Source organism: Podarcis raffonei, chromosome 10 (assembly GCF_027172205.1).
Source record: "Podarcis raffonei isolate rPodRaf1 chromosome 10, rPodRaf1.pri, whole genome shotgun sequence".
In the NCBI taxonomy this organism is placed as follows: Eukaryota; Metazoa; Chordata; class Lepidosauria; order Squamata; family Lacertidae; genus Podarcis; species Podarcis raffonei.
The window spans coordinates 45,179,336-45,206,268 of NC_070611.1; the positions used below are offsets into that span (position 1 = coordinate 45,179,336).

At 44.1% G+C, this 26,933-nt stretch overlaps 1 protein-coding gene across 3 annotated transcripts; it reads right to left on the bottom strand.

Annotated features, from left to right (window-relative positions):
• Positions 1–912: 912 nt before the first annotated feature.
• On the bottom strand, positions 913–19,366 carry SEPTIN3 (septin 3). Of its 3 annotated transcripts, none has more exons than XM_053406631.1 (10): positions 18,936–19,366; positions 12,217–12,408; positions 10,813–10,941; positions 9,261–9,342; positions 8,472–8,609; positions 7,551–7,668; positions 7,334–7,429; positions 6,330–6,426; positions 4,683–4,734; positions 913–4,415 (listed from the first exon to the last, which is right to left on the bottom strand). In XM_053406631.1, exons 1-10 carry the CDS (start codon positions 18,943–18,945, stop codon positions 4,280–4,282), a joined length of 1,050 nt encoding a protein of 349 aa, XP_053262606.1. In that variant the 5' UTR covers positions 18,946–19,366; the 3' UTR covers positions 913–4,279. The 3 variants fall into 3 exon arrangements, with proteins under 3 accessions (XP_053262606.1, XP_053262605.1, XP_053262607.1); XM_053406630.1 differs by having other exon boundaries at positions 6,330–6,429; positions 18,936–19,363; XM_053406632.1 differs by lacking the exon at positions 18,936–19,366 and adding an exon at positions 13,630–13,905 and having other exon boundaries at positions 6,330–6,429.
• Between the last annotated feature and the right edge of the window lie 7,567 nt (positions 19,367–26,933).

Below are 26,933 nucleotides of genomic sequence, written 5' to 3' on the forward strand. Positions count from 1 at the left end.
TGCTCAGGCCTGGGCTATCTAGGCATGGGGCAGGCGCAAGTCTGGATGAGCCCCCCCCCTTTAGATTGTGAGTCTGTAGGAAGCAACCCATCCATTTCATTTATACATATAGTGCCACATACATTCTAGATGTTCCATTTTGCCTCTGGAGAAACCCTGAAAAACTAACTTTCCATTTCACTTAAAGCAACATTTTGGTGGTTCCCAGATAGTAGCTGTACCATGTGCACCAGTCCTAGGTGTACATCAAATGCAAGGCTGGAAAGAACCTGCTGGCTGTGAGATGGCCTTGATGTACCATTAATGGGCTATGGCTTGCTGAGATGGACATGATGAGTATAGTGAAAAATGTAGAAAAGGCTGCTGATGCTTGCCTAGACAAGTTTGCCACCAGAAGTGTAGAGGAAAAACTTGACAGAAACAGGATTCACAAATAAGCAGCATTGTGGTCTGATTACAAGTGAGATAAAAGGAAGGTCGGGTGGAATTGGATGCAACCATCCGCTTGCATGTGAGCAGAGAACAGCTGATATGCCTGGGGCTTTCCTCACACAATAGGCAAGGTTAAAGGGCAGTAGGATCGCTAGGCTTCCTCTGCCCAGAGACCAACAAAGTTAAACAGAGCTGATATACTGTAGATGGACAAAAGCAACACTACCAGAGATGCCATGCCATGTCTGGTGATTCTGATGTATGTTGACAGACCAATATGATATTGAAGAGGCCTCCACACAGATACAGAAGCCTAACCACTGGCATAATGCAGTCATAAATCTCTGATACAACCAGTGCTTTTTTTCTGGGGGTACGCATACCCCTAAACATTTTGTGAATCTAAGTTTGGCCTCATTGAGGGGCAGTATTTCAATATGAGTAGCAAAATGAGAGTACCTCTAAACATTTTTTAAAGAAAAAAAAGCACTGGATACAACCCTTCACATGCAGATCAATTCTCCGCCGAGTCTTTGTCTGTTATTCCACTACCCAACTTAGTCTCACATGGTTCTGTTATATTACAGCATCTGATATGTGTTTGTTTTTTAAAAAACCTTACAGTTCTAACTACCACAATGCTGCAACAACCTTTATCAAACAATCTTCCAAAAGACCCCTGCCCTGGCATAAAACCATAGAGGACTCCAATGATTTTACCTCTGTTCATCAAAAATGCCATGCAATTATTATTGCTGTGCTACAGAAAACCACAAAAGGTTTCCAAAAATCCTCTCAGGACTAGGCTAAAACCAGTAAGCACATTTCATCTTTGACTTCAGCTATGCAAGGGTTAGGCATATTTATAACCTGCTAGTCTCACTGGCCTCTCAGTAACTAAGCTAGATAAAGGAAGATTTTATGCACAGAAATAAATTGGAAGGCCTGCCTCAACTTCAGGCAAACCTGGATTTCATTGACTGGGCCTGCACTGAAGACAGACAGATATTCTGCCCGTATTGAAGAATGAGATCATTTGTCCCTAAGTCCTAAAGTTCTGGTGCTGTGGCAATGTTGTAAAATACAGTAATTAGTTAACTTTGAAACTGGTCTGAGCGAGACCAGGGTCTTTTGGCTCATACAGTAAAGTTTTTACACTATCATTTTATATCACCACTGCATCAACTTAGACAGCAGTTGCTATCCTCATGTTTGAGTGGATTTCAGTAAAATATTCTCTGCTAATAAGCACCTATGTCTATTGAAATGAATGTGCAAGTAGCATGGTTACTATATGTTTTATGTTTTGAGTAATGGAGAATGATTAAATAGCAAGGGACCAATAAGCTGGGCTAATAGACAGAATAATAATGCTAAATGGTCAAATGTTTCTTCTTTAATCAATTGTTTTAAATGTATATTGCTATAAGTGCCCACCTCTGATGTTGCAAGGCTGCAAAAGGATGTTCTACCTGGTCTGTGGGCCTTGAGGTACAGCATGTCAGCCACAGGATCTGGGTCCTTGTGGCAGAAAATCTATTTGGAAGGGCTTTGGAGCATTTACCATCCCTGCTCTTTCATAGGCTGGATTTCATCACCATCAGAAACAGGTGATAAGGCTCAAAGAAGTTATGGGACCTCATTTATGCTGTCCTCTCCAAATTTCCAAAAAGCAACATCCCTTGCAGCAGCAACAAAATCACATACGTCCCTCATTTCCCTGCTTGACCAGATTTTGGTGGTTACATTGGGGCTTGCCACTCAACTTTCTAAAGTTTAGCTATAACAGCTTGCAGAGTACCTCTCTCCATGTTTCTCTTCCTACTGGTTCAGGATATTTGACAATGGTCTATTCCAGATGGCATATCATCCATTTGTAAAACCAAGAAAAATATGCAGTTGCCTGGAGCTCTCGCTGTGATTCTATAGAACTCTGAAGGAAACACATCCAGCACCTGAATCTTTAGGATTTAGGAAATACTGTAAAAAAAACCTGATTTTTAGGTGAGTTTCCTGTTAGAATTGTGACTACCAAGCTGTGGATTACATAGAGCTGGTGACAGAGTTTGTTCCATTTACATTTCTGTGACATAATCTACAGTGAGGACAGGCTATAGCTCAGAGTTCTGTCTGAAACCTTGGTGAGCTGCAGTCAAGTAGCCAGTACTGAACTAGGTGGACCAATGGCTTCCTATGTCCACATTCTGCATTGTATCTTCTGCTATTGTTAGCTGGCTTGGTTCCAGTTGGGAGAAATATGAGGCACGGTTGTTGTTTTTTACTAAATTATATTGGGCAGAAAGATCCTTTGAATTTGAACACAGGTTTATGAATTAACATCTGAAAAGGAGTTAGATATTTCCGGCACTTTGAGATATAGTACTTCTGGCACTTTGAGAGACAGTACAAAATAACAAAAACAGGATGGAGCAGTGACAGTCTGGGGCCTGCACAGGTCAATGTAAGTCCTCCTGACCACCAGAAGTACCACACAAGCCACTTCTGCTTTCTCAGCCTTCTGCAGATGCATCTTAACAAATTTCCCCCCTCCACCATCGTGAAACCTAGACACATGCTCTTCTTTCAAAATCAAGGGCTGTGATTCTCAGAATTTGGATGGTGCTACCAAATTACATATCTAAAGATAAATAATTGGCAGCATACCTGCAATCGAGGTGATTCCTAGACCACCCAAGGAAAGCCTAGAGAGAGCAAAGTCAGGTTAAGAATGCCAGGCTATGGGATCAAGGACAAGTGTGTTCTGCCCAAGTAGCCTCTTCATGCTGTTTGACCTCTCAGTGTGCAATGGATAGGGAGACGTCTTCTTTGGGAGGGGAATCCTCCCAGCATGAGGGGCTCTCTGCTTTGCAGAAAGCTGTCTTCTCGTCAGTAGGTCAGAGAGTGGAAAGGCACAATTGGAACATGTTGCATTCTTGGTGTTTTCAGCTGCTGCAACAATCCAAAGGGGATTATTACAGTAATGTTTCTGTTAAAAGAGCAGATCTGACAAATCTGAGAGCCAGTCAGACTCAAGATATCAGATATGCAATGGTGACAAGGGTGGCCTTCAACTTTAACAAAAATGTTTAAAGCGTAGTTTGAAAGCAGTTCCTCACTATTAATGCTCCCCCCCTCCTACACCAAGAAAACTAATACTCCCAAATCAAATCTCCACTCTTGTTTTTCACTCAACAACTTTGCCTCCCACCGGTATGGGCCAAAATGGCCAAAATCCTGTCTTTTTTCCTTTTTTTTTACACTGGCACATTGAAACACATTTACTTGGCAAAAGATTCCCTCCTGTTTATTTCACTGCACCTTAATTCACATAACTGTGTCAGCGAGATCTAGTCTGAGTCCATTTTTCCTGCTTCCATGCTGAGAACTGAGCCTATGACACAAACCATCTATCACAGCTGCAGAGCAACCCAGTCTCTTCCAGACCTGTGAAACTCGCATCCAAAATATGGCTCTCTGTTTCCACCACAGTGCATACAACATCCTTACATTGATCTCATTATCTCCCTTGGGGGTATTTCTCGTGACCCCCAGAGATTGCACCACTTCCAGAATTCCTTCAACTTTCCCCACAATCAGGATGCACAATTGAATCTTGGAATACAACGGAAGACTAGAGTCTGCTGTGCAAAATACAAAATTCAAATAATAATAATAATAATTAATAATAATAATAGATGGGGACAATTGGGTGAAGTTGGGGTTCTTCCCCAGTATGCACACACAAAGGATATTCCACATGCTTCAAAGAGAGGCCTGAATTCAAATCAAGGGATGGGGTGGTAGTAGTGGTTATAATTCGGAGATGGCAGATAACTTGATGGGTCCTTCACAGGTTGCTTTCATGGTTTTCTTCTGTTTCTACGGTCACTGGGGGGAGCCCCCCATTGTCATTCAGTCGTTTAGCCCTGTAAGTCTCATAGTGGATGTTGTGCGTTACTTCTTTTAGATCTTGAAGGTGGGTCCTAAGGAGTAGGAGAAAAAGACAGAGAATACAGGAAAAAAATACAGGGGAGTTTATTATGCAAGTATAGGAGCACTCATTGTTGCCCTTAGGTCCTGATTTAAATGGCTTTAAAGTGCTCTTTTTTTTAAAAAAAGGGCTTTTTTGGAGCTGCAGCACAATCATCCGTTCTAGCATAAACACGTCACATTGCTATTCCAATTTAGATCTCACAAAAAAGTCATTTTCAATTCAATAAGCAGCACCTTTTAACAACCAATGGACTCACCTAATGAGAAAGTCTCGAAGTAGAGCAAATTCACAGTGACTGAGATTTTCCACTGTAAATAAAGGGAAATACATTAATCATACCTTGAACAGTGATTCTGGTACAGTATTACAGAACTCAGAGAACTCCACCAAGGCCAGCTTCCACCTGAAGCAGCACTAATAAAAATGGTTTGCTTGTTGTTTTTCAGGCTCTCCCATTTGGTCTAAGCCAGGCATGGGCAAATTCAGCCCTCCAGATGTTTTGGGACTACAATTCCCATCATCCCTGACCACTGGTCCTGTTAGCTAGGGATGATGGGAGTTGTAGTCCAAAAACAGTTGGAGGACCGAATTTGCCTATGCCTGGTCTAAGCAAACTAGTGAATTAGGTGAAACAATTCACAGGAATTTCATTATACTTTACCATTACTCCACACCTGCTTATACCAGCCCCCATGGTGGAATCTACACACATATTAAAAAAAACTGTGAAAATGCTTTTTAAAAACGTTTTGAAAAATACATTGAATTTGGCATGGCTCACTGTTGCCATCTAGTGTCACATTTGTATATTGCACTTTACAACACATTTAAAACCTGTATAGCTGAGTCCCATCACCGCTGGCTTGAAGGCAGGCTGTCTAAATCATATCCAGCAGGACACCTATAAAGCCTTTTTTGACAATCTCAAATAAGAATTGTCTACCATCTTTCTAGGTACCTTTATGCATTACCAGATTAGTTTAAATGTTTAGCCCAGCCTTGAAAGTATTTGTGGCTCATTCATTTTGTGTGCTAACTCAGTTAATGCTAAGCCAAGCAATGGCTTAGTGCAAACAAACAAGCAGGTGGGTTCTTGCAATGAAGGTTATAGCTACTGATTTCCTCCCCCAGTCCTGCTGTCCCAACACTACCCAAGCTAAGCCATGCTTTGGCTTACTGTTTACCTTTCCCTTCCAAACCTGGGCTCATGGTTAGTTTTGATCCAGACAAACCACAAGCTGTAGCCAAGGTTTGTTCTTGATTTACTGCTCATGGTTTTTCAGAGGGAGACAAGCCAGGAGCTCAGGTTTGGACATAATGCAAAGGCAAACCATGTATTAGCCCCTGGAGGAGGACTGAGGGAGGAGTGCACTAAGCCGTGGTTTGGTTTCGTGTTATGTGCAAACTGGGCCATCACGGGCAACTCTGATAAACATATCCATTGTTTATTCATTCAGATCATTACGGGCAAACAGCTTCTGTTGAAGGAGAAAGAAATGGTGGCTGATAATTCCAGGGAGCACAAATGGCAACAAAGCAAGTCATGCTGGCCACATGACCCGGAAGCTGTATGCCGGCTCCCTCGGCCAATAAAGCGAGATGAGCGCCACAACCCCAGTCGGTCACGACTGGACCTAATGGTCAGGGGTCCCTTTACCTTTACTTTTACTCAGATGGAAGTCCCATGTAAACTTATAGGAAACAAACATTTATGAGGACAGGAACCCCACATTAACTCTTAATTAAGCCCTCAAAAGTGCTTACTTCTCACCTACCAGGAACACTCACTGCACCATACTGAGGCTCCCTGCCGGGAATGTTGACCTTGCCATTTTAGCTTCTACAATCTATTGGCAATCTAAAAATGCAACTGCCAGAAACTGTAGGATCAGCATTAGCTTACCTTCGATGACTCCCCAGGGCGTCTTCCTCCCCAGGACCCTTTTCCCGTTCACTTGATATTCCTTGTCACTGCCCACCACAGCAAATGGCATACTTTCCTGCTGAAGATATACAGCGAAATGACTTTGCTTCTCTGCGTGACACATTTGGACAATTGCTTGTTTTTCTTTCTTGTGTTTCCTCCCCAGCTTGCTACATACTTGATTCTGTCCCAGTTACCAACCCCCATGCCTAGCTGACATGCATGCTGGCCCTTCCCGCTATATTCTTTTCAGCATTCCAATTCTCTAGACTGTTGACACCTTTACAATGAAATTTAAAGCAAGTTTACTCAGAAGGAAGGGACACAGGTGGCGCTGTGGGTTAAACCACAGAGTGTAGCGCTTGCCAATCAGAAGATCGGTGGTTCGAATCCCCGTGACGGGGTGAGCTCCTGTGGACTCTGCTCCTGCCAACCTAGCAGTTCAAAAGCACGTCAAAGTGCAAGTAGATAAATAGGTATTGCTCCAGCAGGAAGGTAAATGGCGTTTCCGTGCACTGCTCTGGTTCTCCAGAAGCGGCTTAGTCATGTTGGCCACATGACCCGGAAGCTGTACGCCGGCTCCCTCGGCCAATAAAGCGAGATGAGCGCCACATCCCCAGAGTCGGTCATGACTGGACCTAATGGTCAGGGGTCCCTTTACCTTTACTTTTACTCAGAAGGAAGTCCCATGTAAACTTATAGGAAACAAACATTTGTGAGGACAGGAACCCCACATTAACTCTTAATTAAGCCCTCAAAAGTGCTTACTTCTCACCTCAGGAATTACAAAATATAAATGTATACAGTTATAAGGTTGGAAGAGTCCATTTCTTATGCTTCCTTAGTGGCTGTAACGTTTACAGCCAACTTTTACTACATCCAACTCACATCAAGCATGGTGAGGACCAAGAAGAAAACACTGGACTCAAGTTACCTCAGCATCTCCAACAAGAAAATCTACTCCACAATCATAAGCATCCTACCCTGATTTTGTCATTCTCTGTCTTATCTTCAAGGTCCTCATCAAACTCTTTTTGGGGGTAAAATTCGATGCCATTGATTTCCAGTTCCTTGCGGACCTGGGTAGAAAAATAAAATAAAATAAAATTCAAAGCTATGAAAGACAGAGAGTATTCCTGGCACAACACTTAAAGGACTGTATGTTTGTGTTTTTTACTGGATGTTTCCCAGGATACTTACCCTCTGTTTGAACTCAATCTTCTCCTCCAGAGTCATGGTGTCTGCCTTGGCGATAACTGGGATGATGTTGACTACTTTGCTCAAGTGCTTCATGAATTCCATATCCAAAGGTCTTAAGCTACAGTCCAGGAAAAAAGACTATTAAGAATCCACCACTACCTTTAACGAGGAAGAGCATATTGTCTTGCTTCGAGCATTCACAAAATTAAACCCCTTCCCGTTTTTATTCTGTTTCTAGGTTAGAAAGGGGGAAATGAACTAGAGTCTTTCTCATCTATAGCTCTGGATCTCTACTTCTTAATTTCCTCCATAGGCATAGCATTAAAAACCCACTGGATACATTCAGTGGAAAGATAGAGAGATAAGAGGGAGACTTCAATACGGAAAAAATTGAAGCAAGGTGGAAAGGCATCCTGCTGTACAGAATCTCGTGTGAGCATTACGCAAGATGACGCGAATTTTGCCAAGTAGACACTTGTTGAAAAACCATGACTGGTAGCAGCTTCCTAACAACTGGCAAAACCATAACAATGCATGTGTGAACCTAAGAATATACTGTAGGTTCATGGGAGCTTCCTGCCAATTATGAACATGGGTAGGAATAGACAAGCAATGGCTGAAATGTTCTTTTCTGGAACTCCATTTTCATCAATAACATTAGAGGAACGTCCGACATAGCACACTCTCATTATGGCACAAAATTGGAAGAGATACCAGTTACTATTAGGACTGTGCAGCCCCATGGCTACCCCATCATTACCTCGGTCTGCTGTGTGGCTTGTCAGGGGAGACTTGTGCACCCTCACATGGTGCCAGGCAGTTTGTGGAGATCCCTGTTTTGTTCACTTAGCACCCAGGGCCCTCCCACTCCCCTTCCCTCCCGGTCTTATGGGCATGCACCAGAACGGATGAGATACATACGAGTGACCTGTGGGGGAGATAAAGTAGAGGCAACAGTGGACTCTCGTGTCTGGGATCCGTTTCTTTCTTGCAATATTGACCTCCTCCTTCAGGAACTTCTCATACTGCTCATTAATATATTTCTCAATGGGCTCCCAGCTAGGAGGGTCAGGGAGAAAAGAGGTAGACATACCTTTATCTCATATTCAAGGAAACTAGATTGCAATGTCAGTAGGCCAAGGGGGGGTGAGGCGGTCAGCATCCCATGGGGTGCCACCTGCGGAGAGCATCCCGGGGAGGCGGCGATGTCACCCCCCTCAGGGATGACACTCGGGGTGGACTGCACCCCCCGCATCCCCCTTCCTCCGCCAGTGAGTCCAAGCCTTGAAGAGGATCCTTCAATATAAACTTGGTTTTGGAAGATCCATGCTTTCCCTACTCCTCCCCACTTTGGCAACAATCAGGGATCCTGCAGCCCCACTAGTGGGTCCTAATGTCAACTAGGGGAATTGCTGAGCAACATAAGCCCTTAATGTGGCACAAGGTCTGTTTTTGTAGCTTATTTTTATCCTTGTGTATTAAGCATCACAGCGGGCACTTGACTGGTAAATATGGTAACACTACCATCCCTATGGTGCAGACTATCTTGGGTTCTTGGGCACTAATAACACTGGACAGGAGTCTGCCTCAGAGCAAAAAAAAATATCTATCCATCTTAAGTCCTGCTCCCTTCATCTGGTTATGCTAATTCATGTAGGAGAAAGAAAGTAGGGAGGAGACTGAGAATCAGCGAAGGAACAAAATACTCACCAGTTTTCATTGTTGATCTGGTCACCAAATCCAGGGGTATCAATAACTGTGAGCTTCATTTTGACACCACCTTCTTCAATAACTGGGGGAGAAATGTTACAGTTACCTTCCCCCAAAACTGAACACTTTTATAGAGATGATAGCATAAAGGCCTTTACATGGTACTGAGCGAGGAAAGGAGAGGCTCTTTTTGAACATGTAGATCTATGTGGCCCTTGTAGAAATAAAGTTCCTTGTCTAGAACATTACAAGATCTAGCTCAATGGTGGAAGGGGAGCACAACAGAGCTTGGACCCTTTGCAACAATCCCCAATAGATGACAGAGGGGGGTAAACCCTATAAATTTGGATCCAAACAGAGGCCTGTTTCTGTATGGCACCTCTCCAGCATGGGCTTATCCACACTTTCCTTTCCACTGCTCTTTGTAGTCATGGTCCATGTTTGAAGCTGCATCTCTGAGAACTCTTTTTTTGGAAAACCCAAACTGCCATTTGTTGTACTTCAGTTATAAAGAGCGGGTTTTGCATGGAAAGCTCCAGGGCCAAAAAAGGGTACTCGGACACAGAGCTTTAAAGCACGGACCTGTGGCTGGAGAGACCAGGGCAAAAGGTAAGTGTGGATAAGCCCTATAAGTGGATCTTTAATTTGGGACATATCTTTGTCCAGAAGGACATATCCTCAAGTCCAAGAGGTGAGACGCATTGATCCTGGGGTGGCCTATTGATTCCAGGGTGGCCTATTACTAAAAGAGGACACCGTTTTCCATGCAATTGGGATATGCTAATTTATATGTACAGATGGAAATTTAGAAATAAATACAATACACTGCATCTCATCATAGGGGGGAGACTGTAACCAGGAGACCTATGTGCCTGCTCAGTCTGCTTCCCAAGTGCTCACTGCTGCTGGACAACTCCAAGGCAGCCTGCTCTTTCTTCCTATAGCTTTCATCCTTAAACTGGACTTGGACCAGACATCTCATCAAATCTTATACACTTCCAAAGAGTCGACTGTCTTTTGAAACCACTTCTTAGACTGTCCTCTGTAAAACACATGGACACTCTAACTGAACCTCAAGCTAGTCCGAGTGAGTGTCCACATATTCTGTCACCGTATGGACACTCTCACTGTAGCAACTCTGGACCAATTCAGACAACAACTGAAAGGACTTCATCACATGAAGGCAATATGCATTCTCTGCCTCTGCCATTCCCAGTCGTCCATGCAGGGACAGCATTCCCAATGCAGTCACAACACGGCCAACATTGAACGGTTGATCAGCCAGTTAAAATCTATGACTTGGCCATGCAGTTTTGGGCTATGCATGTCAGGCCATCCCCACAGAGATTCCTGGAGATGGTACAGGCAGGGATGGCACACTGGACTGTGCACTGGACCAGACTGATCCTTCAGGTGTCATTCAGACAAGTCCTTTGCAACATATGGAGGTCTCCTGGGCCTCTGCCAGCCTGGGCTTTACTTCCCGGAACACCCCAGGTCTACTTTCCCTCTCCTAAAAATTCTCTTTGATGTAAACGTTAGGCAATTTTACCATGCCCAATGGCCTTGATTTCCACTGTCTTAGGGATCTTCTCCTCGCGGCTCCAGCCTGAAGACTTGCGACTGACTTGGGATTTGAAGAGGGTGTTCACAAGTGTGGATTTGCCCAGTCCACTCTGGCCTGTTAAAAGAAGCATACAGGATTCGCCACAGCCTTTTCAAGCCAGTCAGCAGAACCATTTATAGCCCGGCTGCTGGGAGCTGAGAAGGCACTGGCTGGTGTAAAAGTAAGAGCTCATCAGGACGATGGCTTCCCAGCTTGGCTATCAGCAGACAATGGGGAGCACGAGCAGTCATTCCCAATGAAATGAAGGTTTTCCTTGAGATGCTTTTGTGATGGTAGATGTGGCAAGGCAGGCATGCAGATTGTGCACAGGCCATGTTTGTCTCAGGTCGTGGCTCATGTTGTTAAACAGTGGTAGTACAGTGGTACCTCAGTTTTTGAATGTCTCCGTTGACAAACGTTTCAGAACTCAAACACCGAAAACCCAGAAGTAAGCCTCGGTTTTCGAATGTTTCAAAACCCGAACGGTGTCCCGGAATGGATTATGTTTGGAAACCAAGGTACCACTGTATTGAGGTTAATGGAAGCTTTCCTGCTAAAGGCAACTCCCAATTTACACATGTCCAGTTGATGCGCCACCACGCTCACACACATCATGCCAAACCTGGAAGTCTTTGAAAATGGCAAAAATGGCCCTGAAAGAGCCCAGAAAGGGCACAAAGGCACAAAACATCACCAAGCAATCCTATGAAACTTTGTAAGTACAATCCCAAGACCCCTTGCACCGACTGATGAAGCCTGTGGAGCTTTGGAGTTTGAGAAAAGTTTGGAGTGATTGTGGTGGACTTCGGCAAATTTGCCATCCTTCTTGCCAGTCTGGTATGTGCTGCCAGTTTTTCGAAGGTTTCCAGAGGGTGTTTGCAGACTTTTTCCATGGTGTTTCAAATATGTGTGATTTTGGAACGTAACCCTCATGTAAATTGGGAATTGCCTGCATTGCATGCTGTGGAGTCAGACTGCAATTTGAACCATGGTAAGGGGAAAGGGTTTTATAACCCTTCCTCTGTACTGGGGACGGGGAATCTTTTTCAACCCGAAGGTTCATTAGCTTCTGGGTGACCTTCTAAGGCCACATGCCAGTGGTAGGCGGGGCCAGAAGCAAAAGTGGGTGGAGCAACGAATATCAACAGGAGACTAGTTTCTAGACACACTCAAACATACCCTTCTACACCACAACCCCTGTCCAGCTGTCCTCCCCACCACATTGGCTATTAACTTTTTAAAAACAGACACACAAGAGCAATCAAGCTGATTAACTAGCTGCCCAGTTTAGCCCCCTGGCTTCATAGCAAAGCCTTCCTTCACAAGATCCTTGGATCCAACCCTTCCTACCGACAACCATGATGTTGAAGTCAAATCCAGTTTTCATGGTCTTCTTGCGCATCTGCTCTATGATGGTGTCAATCCCAATGTAGCCCAGCAGATTGGAATTGATACCAACGGGTTTCATTGGCACAACTGGTTTTGGCCGCGGCTCTGGCACCAGCTCAGACATGGCTGCTTCAGGCTTGGTATCTACTGGCCCTGCAAGTGGAGAGAGGAAATAAACAGTATATTTACTCATGCAATGAGGTCATATGTGATAGACCTGTGAAAGGGTAAAAGAGCATTGGGAAATAATTCATAATGAACTGAAAAAAAATGTTTAAAAGTACTTTCCCAAAAAAACCAGAGTCCTTTTGTTGGGGATAATTCAGACGGAAATTCACAGGTGTCAAAAAAGGTTATTTATGTATGCCACTACTGCGGCTTGTGTTTCGTTAGCCCAAAAATGGAAAAGGAGTGAAGTCCAAACTAAAGAAGAATGGCAATTTAAACTGATGGAATATGCACAGCTTGCAGACCTAACATATAGAATAAGAGAACAAGAAGAATATACATTTAAAGAAGACTGGAAAATGTTTATTGAATATATGGAGGAAAATTGTGTATATTTGAAAACGTGGGCAGCATTAAGATAAATTCAACAGTGCAAATAAGTTTTGATGGATGTAATAATGGAATACTGAATGGTTTAATTTATATAAAATATGCAGGGATTTATGTTATGCAAAATGAACCATGGAAAGAGAAAGGGGGAAGTCACTGATATTTTAAGGCCGTTTAAATGAATATTCTAAAATGTAAAACAGAAAATTTAATAAAAAATATAGAAAAAACAACAACAGTATATTTCATAGAAAAATGCTAGGTCTCTTTCATTTCCATTGGGAAAGGAAAGAACAAATCGAGGCAGCTCCTCCTCAAAGGCCCTTCTCTCTATCCATTTGTGCTTTTGCAGATGTGCTTCTGTTATTATCTTCTTGTCATTGCCTGAGCCATTTGATGCATGGCAGGGCTGTCTGCCCCATGAAGCATGGCCATGGGAGTGACATATTGTGGTGGGAAGTGGAACCTACATTGGCAGCGCAGCAGTGGCACCAGGCACAGAGCCTGGCGGCAGCACCATGCCAAGAACCCACCAAACTCTAATGCCAGGCCTGCAGGGTACAGCACCCTGCATGAGAGCTGACAAGTGAGAAATACCATCACATCATGGTAACAACAGTTCCTTATTTACTGATTGATAGTGTTGATTTGCAGTCCACAGCATCCCCTACTACATGTGGTGGATAGCAACAGGCTGAAAACAGAAAATCCTTCAAATACTAAAACAGGGCCTTGCAGAATCAGGTCCCTGGTCCCTCCCCCCACTCTCACAAAGCAGCTGAAATTCAAAGGTTTTAATAAACCACAGCTGATTACCTTTCAGCAATTCTCATCGAAACATCAGAATATCCATGCACTCCTTAGGAAAACTAGACAAAGGTACTACTTTGCTTTGACAATGGTAAGGATCCAAGGGACAAACATTCCCATTCAATCCAGTCCCTAGTTTGTATCTAATACCTCTTTCTCCCAGAACACAAAGGGCCCATTTTGCTGAAGTTTTCACCACTAAAAATAAAAACCCCTTTTTAAGGGAGTGATTAAGACTGACATCTTTTCACCCAAAATGAGAATTAAGTGCTTTGGGATCTTTCCAGCACAGAGACTGTCACACTCTTTAAGAAACTGGTCCTACCCACTCATAGAACACCCTGTACCAACAGCAATGCCCAGTTGTGTCAAACAGCCAGCAGCCTCTAGTGCTTTGTATTGGTGCCAAGTTCTTGGGGTGAGAAAGCCCTTCAGAAACACCTCAGCACTGTGTTGTGCCTAAGAGACTGTGCTACAAATCTCATCTTTGCCATGAACTTGCTAGGTGGTCTTAAACAAAACACAGCCTCAGTGAAGCACGTGGCATCCTCATGCTGCTGCCAGGGTCCTGGCACAGCCCAGCACTATGTGGGTGCCTGTTGTGCTCTCTGCCTGCGCACACACACCTGACAGGCAGCTGAGTCTGGCAGCCACCTGCTCTTTCCATTTCCCACAATGCACCTGGTGTGGTATAACCATGAGGCATTTTGGGAAATTTACATGGTGGTCCCAAACCACCTGCCACTCCTCATAGCATTCCTGCCACTGCCAGGCAAGGTCAGTGAGGTCTATTCTGATGTGGGAGGAGACCAAGAAGAAGACACCAAACCTGGAACTTCATCTGAAGTTTGAGGACAACAATACTGGCCGATTTTATAGGGTTAATGTTAGGATTACAGTATATGTGCAAAGCACTTATCACCTGAAAGCATAACAGCATCATGACTACCGCTACTGCCATGGCCTTGCAATGAATCCATGGCAGTAATGGGATTGCACTCATTCATGATCGCTGATTTTTCATGGTGATGATTCAGAGTTCTTTTGATAGATCCAACACATCGTTCAACCTTCATTTATCTGACATTCAGTGTCAAGAAGAAGGTATACCCCAATTATTTCCTTTATCCCAGCAGCCACCACTTCTAAATGCCATTTCCACTGAATTTGCAGCTGGGCTTTCATAGATGGCTTGTGACCCAGGTTTTTCTCCAAGAATCAGCAAGCTCCGGATCAAGGATGTGAGAGCCAAAGTGACCTCTCCTTCACTGGAAGTTTCTCATTTAACATTTCACAATCAGTTTGTGATTTTTGTACTGATGGGATATCCCCTGAGGCGCCTGTTGTCTTTTTAGAGCTTTCTTGAAGCTGCTGCTGGCTATGAAAACCTCCAGCAATTTGACAAAACATGAGAAGCTCTTGCTGCTTTTTCTTCCTTCCTTTTTGTTTTAAACCATTTTGTGCTGCATTCTCAACAGCCCAATCCTAAGAACTGCAGTTTCTTCTATTTAGGATTGCCTTAACACATGCTCATAATATGCACACATAATAATACGTGTCAACAGGCACTAATTGTGGCTCACCTGTTGCAAAGCATTGTGGGATGAAAACACACAGGCCCACAAGCTGAGATGCATACCCCAAAGTGGTCTTGATCAGCAGCACTATTTTTTAGCATCCCTGAGGCCCAGATCCTCTTCCTTCCACATGCCAGTTCCTGGTAGACCACACAGCTCTTTGTTCTCAAGCATCCCTTGGGTAACCACACAGCCCTTTAGACTGGAACTGTTCTTATTCTGAATAGCTGCCTAGAATTCCAATCTATTCTACCTCTGCCAAGATTTCCTCTTTCTTTCAGGCAAAGCCTGGCCAAGGATCTCCCTGCTGCAGTGAACTTGCCCTCCTTTGAAAAAAAACTTTCTCTACATTCTCTGGAATCTGGTACAGTGTTTTCTACTTGGTGCTGGTAACTGGTGGCTGCTGAGCCTACAATAGGTGCTTGCTGGTCCCTTAATTGTTGCAAATGCCTTTAAAGAGGTGTCCGCATCACCACCTTCAGACAGTGAAGTTGTTGGGTTTTGGGTGCATTTCACAGCTCTTTGCCCCCTAGCTGTGGAGCTTCACTTCATTTCTGTTTTTGCACATACCAGGGGTGTGTTGATGAGGCCCAGATGTCTTGCCCTATGCAAAGGTGTTCACACCTTGGCTCGAGATGAATTAGGAACAGCTTTACCGAGGAAAGAGGATTTAAACCTGGGTCACCCCAGCAATAGTCCAACATTTTTACTACTATACCACACTACTCTACCTTGCCGTTCCCCGAACCAGCGGTAGTTGCCCCAATCTTGCTGTTGCCTCAACAATTTTCTGTGCAAATGAGAATTTCAGTTACGTGTCCCCTCCTTCCATAGCACCAGCATAGCAACAACAGCAGAGTCTGAGGGAGTCAGAGAGGATTTCCTTCTGTCTGTTTGTCTTGGTAAATTATGGGAGGTAGAAAGGAGCCAAAATTTGAGTTTTCCCTCCTCTCTGCTCCACCCCCGTATTGAAGTTCTGAGCAAAACCCCAGAGGGCCCCGAGGCAAGGATTCCAAACTGATAATCCGACATGATTGGGTGATCTGTAAATTTTATAAAGGTATACATTTTGTCTTGCCAGAATTACAGCTTAAAATGAGGAAGGGCTAGTCCTACCCTTAAACAGGCCAAAGTGGCCTGCTTCAAGCACCAGACTTGGGGTAGCAAATTATCATTTATTCAGCAGGCTTTTATATTTTTGCCATCTTCAAGACACTGTTTGGATTTTCCACCTCAGGCACCAAAAATATTAAGGATAGTATCAAAAATAGGATTGTTCTCCTTTGCAAAACATTTTTCAACCCTGATGAAATTTGCTGCCCAAGGGTTGGGTTAGTTGATAATTGGGCTAGTTGAATTTGAACTGTATATTCCCTCTGGTCAACACATTTAATCACATCTCTAGAATTTGCAGCAGCCCTTTTGTTGGCTTAGGGCCAGATGATAATTAGTAACTTTATTTTAAAGCAATAACCCCTGATGTAATTATTTTCTACAGTCCAGATACGGAAGGCTTTTCTTCCACCCCTTGCCTTCCTTGCCTTTGTCTGAGTAACTCTATGGAGCAAAATAATAACCAGCTTTGATCGAATACACCTCCAGTTCTGCTGCCTGCCCTTCAGTGGGGACCTGGCTCCATTTTCACTGCAGCTTGTGAAAGCGCCCACACACAGGACCTCAAAAGGAACGCACTGAGCATACCTCCCCTGAGAGCTGTACTATTCTTATTGCAATAGTTTGCATGTGGCTTTCTAGTTAGCAGTCTTTTTAAACCCTCTGTCATAAGAAAACAAAGAGAAGATACAGGTGCTGTTTCCAGAACACCGGGGAGAGGACCTTTGTTCCAACACACACCCATCCTATTAAAAAAACAACAACTTTGGATAGGCCAACCTAGTGCCCTTTCAGATGTTGTTGGCCTACCCATAATTCCTGGCCATTGGCCATCTTGTCTGGGGCTGAGGGGAGTTGAGGTCCAAAACATCTAGAGAAAACCAGGTCGGGGAAGGTAGCTTTCAGACAATCCAGTCTCAAGTAGGTCACAACTGCACAAAGCTGTGCAGACTCACCAAGCTTTGGCTAGCAGATCTGTTTTTCAGCACCAAGGGATCTTCCACACTTCTGCTCATCCCATGCCTAGAAAGCATGGATCCAAGCGGTTTTGCCTTCTCCCCACTGCTTTCTCCTTGGAAACTCAATTTTCAATGCTAAATCAGAGCAAACATCAATTCAGAAGAAGCCCAATTGATGTGTGCTCTGATTCAGTGAGCTTTCCCAGGGGAAAGCAATAAGGTGAGCAGAATTGTGGATAAGCCCTAAGTCCCAACCTTGGAACATAATAAAAGGCTGCTCTTGACAAAGCAGAGAGTGTTTCTGAAGGGAATCACTCTTTGTGAAGATACATGGACGCTGATTGTGAATAATCCGAAGCAAGGTTCATGTATCTTCACAAAGGATGCTACTTCCTTGAGGATGTGAATCCAATACCCTTTTTAAAAAGATTAATTCAGGTAACCCTATAAATATCTTACTCCAAATCAAGGCCCATGGAGTCCAGTGAGGTAGGCAATGAGAAGGCCCCTACCCAAGACCTTGAAGAGCCACTACCAGCCAAGGTAAACATTTCTGAGCTAGATAGACCAACGGTCTGACTCTGAATAAGACTACTGCCCAGGTCCCCATGAAATGGCTCCACTGGCAGGATGGCATTTGCTCCAACCACATAAGACTGTGTAGTTCAAACATTTGCACTCTTTTTTCAGATGACTAGAACTGTTCCACCTACAACTGTGGCTGTCTGTGCACACACCATACACTCAAAGAATATTTAAAGCACATTTTCCCCACCCCAAAGAATCCTACAGTTTACCCCTCACAGAGCTACAATTCCCAGCACCTTTAACAAACTACAGTTCCCATGAGCATTGGGCTGGGGTGCTTTAAATGTGTGGTGTGCACACAGCCACAATAGCTGCAGCTATTTGATATCGGGCATATTCCCTTGTATGACAGGTCCTGCTATTAACACAGGACTGTGTTAGCACTGCATCCATCCATTCATTCATTGATTCATTCATTCAAGCCTCCCACTCTACCCTTCTCCCCCTTTTAATTTACAGCCCTTTTGTGCCTGCTACCCAGCCCCCACATCACCACACCCCTTCTTCCCCTTTCACCAAGCATTGCTTTCCTTTCCCCAGCCACCCCACCCCAGCCCTGACACTTTCTCTCCCCACCCGTTATCCCACAGGACTCCAGTCAAGGCCCACAGACAACGGCCTCTCCACCCAGCTCTGGTTCCCTGCCATCACCCCACCCGTGGTCCACTCCACAATGCCTGAGCAAGGCTTCCAATATGACACACATCCATGCCACTGAAAGGGAAGAATCGCCTGCGGTCAGCAACAGCCAAGCCAGCTGCAAGGCAGCTCACGCCTCTGAGCCAGCTGGGAATTAATGTGCGCCTTCACAAAAGCCCCAGTGTCTCTGATGCACCATCGCAGCTGCCCTGCCTGCCTCCCCCTTGACACCAGATGGAAGAAGAGGAGCAGGAAATGCTGCTTTCCCTTTCCACAAGCCTCCCTTGCAAGATTAGCAGTGCCTGTGCCAGTCTCCATGCCAAACGCCAAATGTCTTGCTGAGCTGAGAGTGTGTGCCGGATCTCAGCATCCCTCCTGCATCTCTGAGCCCCGCCAGACCCATAAGAGCATGCAAGCATCCTCATGGACCACCTACCTTTGAACATGAATCTTTCCTTGTCTCTGGAATATGATGCTTCTCTTCACTTCCCTCTGCCTAAAAGCTGCCTCTGAGAGTCTGATTGCGTTTCTTTCTTTCTTCTCCCTATGTCTCTCTCTCTTTCTCTCTCCTTTTTCCTTCTCCAATGGATATTTCAGATAACCAGAGATGCTGATGCCGCCACTGCCATGTTCACGTGACCTGAATATTAAACATCCCTGCAAAATCTCCCCCAGACTCTGCCTCCCTCTCTTCCCAGGATCAAGGGCTGGATCATCCAAGCATCTGGGAGACCTTGACTGGATTGGTGGGCATGGAAATGTGTGCTGGCTCTTGAAGGGAGGTGCTGTGATAAATGGGTTAGCTGAAGCCAGAAAACTGTCCCCTCCCCGCCGCACATATCTACTCTTTCTTCCTTGCCTCTCCGCCCTCCTTTCTCCTCCCCTGTTCCCAGGCAGCTTTCATATGCCACTGTCTGCTGAGCATCTCTAGAGACAAGAAGCTACTTCATGAAAAGGGATTGTTAACTCTTTCATCAGGCAGCAGCGTTTGCCAAAGAAATGAGGAAAGTGTGTGCCTGCATCTAGGCATTTCAGTCTTATATTTGGGTCTTTCACTAGCAAGCATTCATGCGGCTATGACTTGGACCCCATTTAAAACGGTCGTCAGCATGCATTTTTAGAAATGGTGAGAAGCAGTAACCCATTATGTGGAGGCACAGAGTGTCTGCCAGAAACGGTCTGCATGTCAGCCCAGGCAAGGAGAATCTGTCTTTGTGTCAGTGTGCATAGTGCACACACAGGATGTCTCTCCCAGTGCCTTTAGGCACCTACATCTGTGTGTGTCTCTGCGCATTTGTCACGGCATAGCACAAATGCCTTGGAGATGTTGGGGAGCTGGGAAGCAGGTCTGCAGAAGGCAATTAATGGAAAAACACTTCCACCTAAGATAAAATGCATAACCCACATATAAGTGGTTCTCATAACTGGATTTTGCTGCATGGGAAGCCATGACCACACAGGGAAATATAAATACACACTCGTGCAATCTTCACACAGTCGCACAATGTTTCCTACACAAAAGTGGGGAAATGGATGCCCTTTGAAAAAGTGCTCAAGCAAATGTCCAGGAAATGGTGTAATAGGACTTGGATGCAGACAATGGATTTGATGTGTGGTCTTGGTGGAAGCTAGAAGCCAGTAGGTACACAATTTCTGATGTGAGGGGACACTGATGACACTGGCCTGGCACCTCAATGTGAATGCATTTTGAATTGCTTGTAGGTTGCTTATCCTTATTGGACTGCCTATTTGCCTCCAGACCACCAGTACAGACCAGGGATGTCGTGGTAAATTCCAAAGAGCAGGAGCTCATCATGGCACCCCCTTTAATGCAACCTCTAGCTTTGCAATAGAAATGCAAGCGATCTTGTAAATAAAAAAAAAGAAGTATTGTGCTTTAAACTGCTAGCATGAAACAGTCGAAACCCCAACAAAGGAAGGAAGCATCCAGCCTCTACTGGATTATTCCTTTCATTCCCGAGCTTCCTACTGTGCTAATCTGTAACCAACAGTGATGTCACTTGTGTGTTGCCATCTGCCTGTTTCAAGAGACAATGGAAGAGTGAGCCACCGGGGTAAAGTCAAACTGTTGGAGAGTTAAAGCACTTGCTGCGGCTGTAGAGACCGATACGGGAGAGACATGTTTTATTGCAGTTGGGGCAGATGGCACTTGAAAGCTTTGTTATTACCTCATTCATTTGCCAGAGCAAGTGAAACGCTGGCAAATGACATCATCACTCTGGGTCTGAAAAAAGGCCCAGAACTGTTGCTCCCCCTACCTGCCTGGTTCCTACACCATTATACCATTGAGCCTGACAGCTAGCAGGGCTGGAAGGATGTCTGAAGAGTGACTGACAGCTGCAGCAGATGGAACTGGCCTACATGGATCAATGTCAGTATAAAGCACCTTTGTATATTCACTTCCACTGGGGTTTCTCCAGCTTGAACTGGAATCATATGGAAAAATAATAGTAATCTGCATTACTCTGACGCAAACTGATGAAACAACATAGAATCAGAATATTATCTCATGACACATTATACCCTGTTAAGTCCCTGCATCTTGCCCCTCAGCAGTCGAGAAGAGAGAAACCCTCACGCTGCATACACATAGCAAACACATGACAAGACGCCACTTTTGGACTTACATTCAAACCCAGTTGTATTTGTCACAGGAGACATTGTGGAATCTTCCATGAAGCAGTTGCCGTTCAGAGCATGCTCCTCAAGACACTCCTGAGAGAAGGGAAGTAACATCTTTCCAGATTCAGCTAAGCCTTGGGGCACATCGATGCCTTTTGGGATGCCATATCTGTCATTAGAAGCAAAGTCCTCCTGAACCGTTTCTTTCAGGGGTGAATTTGTGGGATCTTCTGTGGTTTTAGGAAGTGGCTGATGGGGAGGAGATGGTGGTGGGCTAGCAGGGGCCAAAAGTCTCTGGGAACCTGGCATGCCTGCATCTGAGGTATGATTTCTGTCTTCCAGGCAAAGAGTGGTTTGCATATCAGCTGAATTCTCAGCTACCCTTTGGGGCAAGGTTTGTAATCCAGACAATGGCAGATGGCTTGGTGAAGGCAACTCCTCTCTCCTTCCCGATGCTTCCTTTTGGAAGGGAACCTTCTGGAACTCCCTCTTTGCTGCCATAGCATGTGAGAGGAGTTGCCGGCCAGCTGGAGGGGCATTGGTGCTCCTCTGAAGAGTAAATGAGAGAGAGCTTAGTTTACGTGCTTCCAAACCATTGGCTGCTGTCCACTGAAGAGACTGGGAGGCGGTAGGAGCTGAGCATGAGGAGAGGAGCCCATCAGGGCAACGAGGCGGCTTTGGGGGCCCAAGCCTCGATTGAGGTTTAGGAATCCCTCTGCCTTTTGCCAAAGGGAGCTGTTTGGTGGGGTGCTGCCTGAAGGAGTTGAGGCAGGCTTCCTTTTTCAAGATGGGGCTGGGAGCTGCGAGCCCCCCAGTTCCAAGGGAGCGAGTCATGTGTCCTGGGATGCGGCTGGGATTGGATGAGGCTCCTAAGGTTGGAATACATCTTCGGGTCCTGTGTGGGGAAGGAGCAAAGTCCTTGTCCATCATGGGCACTTGCTGCTTCCGTGTTTCCTAAAATAACAAAACCAAAGGAAGGCTTGATACAAAGCACTCAGCAGCAGCAGCTCTGTAAAATGAAAATAAAAAAGCAACTCGATCCAGCAGCTCTGTCCTGGCAACAAAATACTCAATACTTGAAGACTGGGAAAGGTTATGGAACACCGGAATGAAATTCACGGCAAGTACGGCCTTGAAGGAAAACATTATGAAAATGATATACCGGTGGTACATGACCCCAGTCAAGTTAGCTAAGATACACCACCTGTCTGACAATAAATGTTGGAAGTGTAAGGAAGCAGAGGGGACTTTCTTTCACCTCTGGTGGACATGCCCAAGGGTTAAGGCTTTCTGGGAAATGATTTATAATGAGTTGAAAAAGATATTTAGGTATACCTTTCCCAAGAAACCAGAGGCCTTCCTGTTGGGCATGGTAGACCAGAAAGTGTTAAAGAAGGACAGAACTTTGTTTATGTATGCTAGTACAGCAGCAAGAATACTTATCGCAAAGAACTGGAAGACACAAGATTTACCCACGCTGGAGGAATGGCAGACGCAGTTGATGGACTACATGGAGATAGCTGAACTGACCGGCAGAATCCGAGATTTGGATGTAGAAACAACTGAGGCGGACTGGAAAAAGTTTAAAGACTACTTGCAAAAGTATTATAAACTGTATGAATCTTAAGATTGTGCATGATTTCGAAATGATACGCTTTAGCAATTATAATTAAGTAAATAGTAAACTAAGTGATAAAAGAGAAAAGGAGATAATATGAACTGAACATGTTACGTTTATTTTAAAGGTATAAAAACTGTGACACAATATATTGAATTTAGATACATAACATGTAAAAGTTACAATAAGGTATGACATAAGGTAACAAATTGCTGACATTGTTAATATAAAGAACGCAGAATCGGAAGGGGTGGGGAAGTCCAAATTGGGATTTTTGTTAAAAAAAAAAAAAAAATGGTTTCTTGTAAATTCCTTATTTGCTTGCAATGTATAAAAGTTGGAAAGAAACGTAATAAAAAATATTATAAAAAAAAAAAAAAAAACAAAATACTCAATACTTTACCCGGCCAATGTGATTTGAGAGATGAGGATTGTATACCCATGATACATTTGAAGTATACCCACCCCCCACCCCAGAATTCTGGGAACTATAATTTACACCTCACAGAGCTGCAATTTATTTTTTTATTGCATTAATATTCACCTCTTTCTCCAAGGGGCTCAAGCTGGTATACATGGTTCTCTGCCTCCTCATTTAATCTTCACAACAACCTTGTGCGGTAGGTTAGGCTGAGAGGCTGTGACTGGCTTAAGATTACCCAGGGAGCTTCGTGGGCATGTGGGGATTTGAGCCCTTGGTCTCCCAGGTCCTGGTGTGACATTCTAACTATTGCACCCACACTGGCTCTCGGCATTTTTCCCAATTCCCGTCAAGTTTAACAAACTACAGTTCCCAGGATTATTTGGCGCAGGTCATGTGCTTTAACTGTATGGTGTGTGATGCAGAGGAAGAAATCCCACATTTTCTCGATATACTGCAAAGCCAGTTATTTAAAAAGTTAAAAATCTGAAAATTTCTATGAAGCCTTTGACAGAATCTTCATTACTTTCCTGGGACTGAGAGCCAAATAATAATAATAAGAAATAATAATAATAATAATAATAATAATAATAATAATAATAATAATAATTTATTTATACCCTACCCATATGGCTGGGTTTCCCCAGCCACTCTGGGCGGCTTCCAACAGAATATTAAAATACAATAGTCTATTAAACATTAAAAGGCTTCCCTAAACAGGGCTGCCTTCAGATGTCTTCTAAAAGTCTGGTAGTTGTTTTTCTCTTTGACATCTGATGGGAGGGCATTCCACAGGGTGGGTGCCACTACCGAGAAGGCCCTCTGCCTGGTTTCCTGTAACTTGGCTTCTCGCAGTGAGGGAACTGCCAGAAGGCCGTCAGCACTGGACCTCAGTGTCCGGGCACACTATTATGAATGGCATGAATGGAGGGGTGGGTGGGTGTGATCCAGACTGGCATATGCATTGCAGGGGGTTGGACTAGATGACCACTGGGGTCCTTTCTAACTCTACAATTCTATTATTCTATTCTATTATTCTACCTGAGAGACTACCTCTCTCCTTAGACTCTTGCCCAGCCACCACATTTCATAGAAGAGGACCTCCTGGTGGCATTGAGACCATTCCCTACGCACCCTGCGGCCTCCAGTAGTGAGGCTTTCAGAGTTAAATCCATTTAATGTGCAATTTTATACCTTTAGAGACAAGGCATGCCCCAATGATCCTCTCTTTCAGGTGCATGTGTAATACCATCCTTCTTTACTTGTGTGAGCTTTTCCTAATGAATTATTGTCTGCTGCTCAACTTGTAGTGTTGAACTGTCATTTGAACAGTATTAGTTTTGGCACAGTGTTCAATGCTAGTCCTGCCCAGAGTAGACCCATTGAAATTAATGAGCATGGCTAACTTATGTCCATTAATTTCAGTTGATCTACTCTGCGTAGAATTCAGTTGGATGCAACACATGGTGTATATTTTATGTTTATCTTTTGTTTTCTTTACACCACTCTGATATATTATAATATGAGAAGTCATATACATTTTTTTAAAACAATGTATATAAACAAACAAAGTTTCCATTCATTTTGCGATTCCCTGTAAGCAATTTTCAGTGTGCCAAGTTTGAGGCGTTGAATAGCTGTAATGCAGGGTTTTGCAGTTCAGATGGGCACTTACATTATTTACATTCTTAATATTTCATAAGTTGCTTTGTGACATTTTGTAAAAAGCTATTAAGACATATAATAAGCACTAGAATTACTGACATTTTTTTGCCTTTTGCACAACCAGATTTTTTTTTAAAAAGCCATATTTAGCAAGCTTTTTATTAGTATTTAAAGTCTATAAAAATAGAAAGCAAAACTTAACTGCTGTTACTAAGAATAAAATATATGCCATTGTTTCCATGGGAAATAGAGATGTTTGTGTGTAATGGTGTGTGGGTGTGTTAAGGGTGTGTGAATGTGTGTGGGTCTGATGCTGGTCATGGGTCTGACCCTGCCCAGTACTGGAATTAGCTCCCCCACTCAAATTTTCCATGAGTGCAATGCCTTCAGCCCCCAAAATGTTCCCCGCCCAGGACACACAGAGATAAATTTCTCCACCTTTCCAGAATATTGTTATTGTTTAAATAATTTCACAACCTGCTAAGATATAGAAAGATGTTTGCAATCCTTGCTACGAGATATAATATATGAAAATTAACATTATTATCCATCCACTTGCTCCAATTTGTATATAAAAAGTCTGCAGCTGGAGACAGACAATACTCTGGGAAAGGTAAAACTGAATTGTATAAGGGAAGGATTATTGTGGTGTGTGCACTCACAACCCACCTTCCCCTCTGGTAGTTAAACAAGGTTGACCGGGTGTTGTAGTGTTCAAACACCCACAAAGCCCCTGTGACCATGAGATAAAAGAAGCATATGTTTATTTAGTACAGGAAGGATGCCCTTCCCAGCTCTCTTAAAAACTATTGCCTGTTGCCAACCAGCACTGTTTCAAGAATAATCACTTCATAAAAGCTGTTGATTTTTCTAATCTTTCTCTTGTTTTCCGAGAGGATTCTTACATTGAAAGAATACACCAGGAGCTTACCTGGAACGATGTAGGTGCAAAGCAGCTGAATGTCCACAACAAACAACCATTTGGTGTACCAGAACTTAAAAGAAATCCAAACCTTTCAAAGGCAGGCTGCTCCCCAACCCATAGATCACAGTTAATTCTATGAAAATATTTTGACTACATCAGTCTTCAGAAGGAACATCCATTTCCAGACCTCCTGGACGTCATGGTGAATGGGGTGAGTTTCTTCTCTTTCTTTATCTCTTCTCTTGAACTGTTGAGTGTTTTCCCATCCTCTGCAAGAGAGTAAGTGGGAGAGAGAGTCCGGGAGAACTTGGAGCTGGACACAGAAGCCAGAAGGAGTGGGCAGGAGCACTGAATGAGAGCACTCATCGACTGCCCTGACTAGGAAATAAAAAGCAGGGGCGAGTGGACTCTAAAGGTCTCAGTGCACATGACCATGTCAACAACTACAAACATCGTGCAACATCCATCTTCTGTAACACTTCAGAAATAACAATATAGAGCAAGCTGATCTGGCATGCATTATGGAGACTTGGTTGGACAAGGCAAGAGAGTGAATCTCTCCCAACTTTGCCCTGCAGGCTTTGCAATCCAGCAGCAACTAAGGCTTAAAGGAAAGGGAGACAAGGTCACAGTTGGCTTAGCATGAGTCCACCCCCATACTCAGATGTCTTGTTCAGCATTTTCCAGGTTTTGAGTGTCTGTTGTTGCCATCTGCTAAAGACTAACTCCATCAGGCTCTTAACTGTCATCTTAACTGAGATCTAGCTCCAAGGGCCTTCTGGTGGTTCCCTCACTGCGAGAAGTGAATTAAAGGGAACCAGGCAGAGGGCCTTCTTGGTAGTGGTGCCCACCCTGTGGAACACCCTCCTATCAGATGTCAAGGAGATAAATAACTATACAACCTTTAGGAAACACCTGAAGGCAACCCTTTATAGGGAAGTTTTTTAATGGTTGATGTTCTATTATGTTTTTATATTTGTTGGAAGCTGCCCAGAGTGGCTGGGGAAACCCAGTCAGATGGATGGGACATAAATAATAAAATCATCATCATCATCTACAGCAGCCATTCCATCAGGCTAAGGGAAGAGAAGAGAGGTGGGACCGCAGGCCTCTCAGACAACGCTACCAAACGGCAAAGGACTTTGGGCTTCTCTCCTTTGGA

Excerpts from the sequence above, each read along its gene's own strand:
- SEPTIN3 (XM_053406630.1), bottom strand. Across the intron at positions 8,610-9,260 it reads CAGATCAACAATGAAAACTG|CTGGGAGCCCATTGAGAAAT; the intron begins GTGAGTATTTTG and ends TGACCCTCCTAG. Across the intron at positions 7,430-7,550 it reads AGATTGAGTTCAAACAGAGG|GTCCGCAAGGAACTGGAAAT; the intron begins GTAAGTATCCTG and ends TTTTCTACCCAG.